The 1,525-nt window shown below is 32.5% G+C and overlaps 1 protein-coding gene across 1 annotated transcript in view; it reads right to left on the bottom strand.

The window, feature by feature from the left end:
• Window positions 1-1,525, bottom strand: part of LOC119585781 (protein PTCD3 homolog, mitochondrial-like) — a 16,550-nt gene that overhangs the window by 9,505 nt on the left and 5,520 nt on the right. Inside the window, 1 exon segment of the mRNA XM_037934496.1 lies at window positions 48-144. Coding sequence (XP_037790424.1) covers window positions 48-144 — 97 coding nt within the window.

Here is a 1,525-nt window from a genome sequence, read left to right as displayed (position 1 = left end):
TCCAGTTCATTACAAAGTAACAGACAGCAAGAGAAGGACAAAACTACCTGGTAGTAACGTGTCATGCCCCGAATCAAAGCGCAGTATGCAGGAGACCCTTGGTGACTTAGGGACTTGAACAGCTCCTCAGCCAACCCATGATCTCTGAAAATCATAAAAAATCAATATCAAATTGGGAAATTGAATACTCTGAAGGTACTTTATCAAAACTTCTATTTATGTGTCTTTTACTTGCTTTCAATATCTATGTATGTATCAGAGTAATACTAATTTTTCAATTACAAAACATTCTGCCTAATAGGTCTAAGGTCTGACATGCTGCTCAATATTCTCAACATTATTGCCATCACCAACCAAGAACTGAACAATATCCAAATCCAATTTTATCAAATATATCTCAAATAAGTGTAAGTGTGATGGTATATTTTAATTTGCTTATTTTCTCAAATTATTTTTCAATATCACTAACATCTCTATCACTGTTCTGAACAATGATTGCATATGATACGGAAAAATAATTACCCATTATATAATTTTGCTGATTTTCCCAAAAAGACTGTAACTACTTTAACTACATATAATATTCTTTGACTAAAATGTGAAGGAAACAGCTATAAATTTTGCAAAAGAAAAAAATTTTCATTGCATCTACTTCTCTACATTTATCCATCTTTCTTTTAGTTTTGTAGTTTTTAAGCCGTTAACACCTATCTTCTATGACTGTGTCAAATTGTACCCAAAATCCTATCTGCCACAATAATGAGATATATGTCAAAAACTGGTGGAATTTTTCCCACATTTCTTTTCATTAACAATGAGAATAAGTAATGTCCTCTATATTGTCTAGCACTCATGATATCAATCTCATTCCCTCACTCCCCGTATACGCTTTCTTCTGCCTGAACAAACGATAGAATCTCATTTTCCTGCCTCATGCTTCTTGTGAATGAAACATGGTGTAGTGCGAGGTAGTAGTTTTGGTGCTGTATAGCACAAGTTCTTTCTCCATACTCTAGATCTTTTCCTCCTCCTACATTCCTCTTGCACACACTTTTGTATTATGTATTACAGTTACTTCCTAGCATATCTTTGCACATACATCTTAATAATTATAAATACATATAAATACACATTTCATTGTTTTATTTGTTAAAAAATAAGGGGTAACTGTGATAACTGTCAATTTTGCACTCTGCTGACACTCACTGCATTTGGGATATGATGACATTGAAATATACATTTTTTGGTTTGAAATATAAGGACCTTTAAATGAAGAAAACAGTTAACAGGTGTTGAAGACATAAAAAGAATACTGCCAATCCTTTATTATTTCTCACTTTTACTTCTTATTACTACTGTCTTTAAAGTTTAATTGTTAAAAGGATACTTTACTTCTCCTTGTTAGCAGGCCTATTCCATTCTGCTAAATAATGAGTTTTACTCATTGCCTGACTTGCTATCCAGACATAAGCCACAGCTTTTATGGATTATCATTGCCTACTTGTTCATTATTCTAATGTAATTA

The sequence above is a fragment of the Penaeus monodon genome, chromosome 20, assembly GCF_015228065.2.
Source record: "Penaeus monodon isolate SGIC_2016 chromosome 20, NSTDA_Pmon_1, whole genome shotgun sequence".
Lineage (NCBI taxonomy): Eukaryota > Metazoa > Arthropoda > Malacostraca > Decapoda > Penaeidae > Penaeus > Penaeus monodon.
Note: the sequence above shows the minus strand (reverse complement) of the source record. Positions and strands in the feature narration are given on the sequence as shown.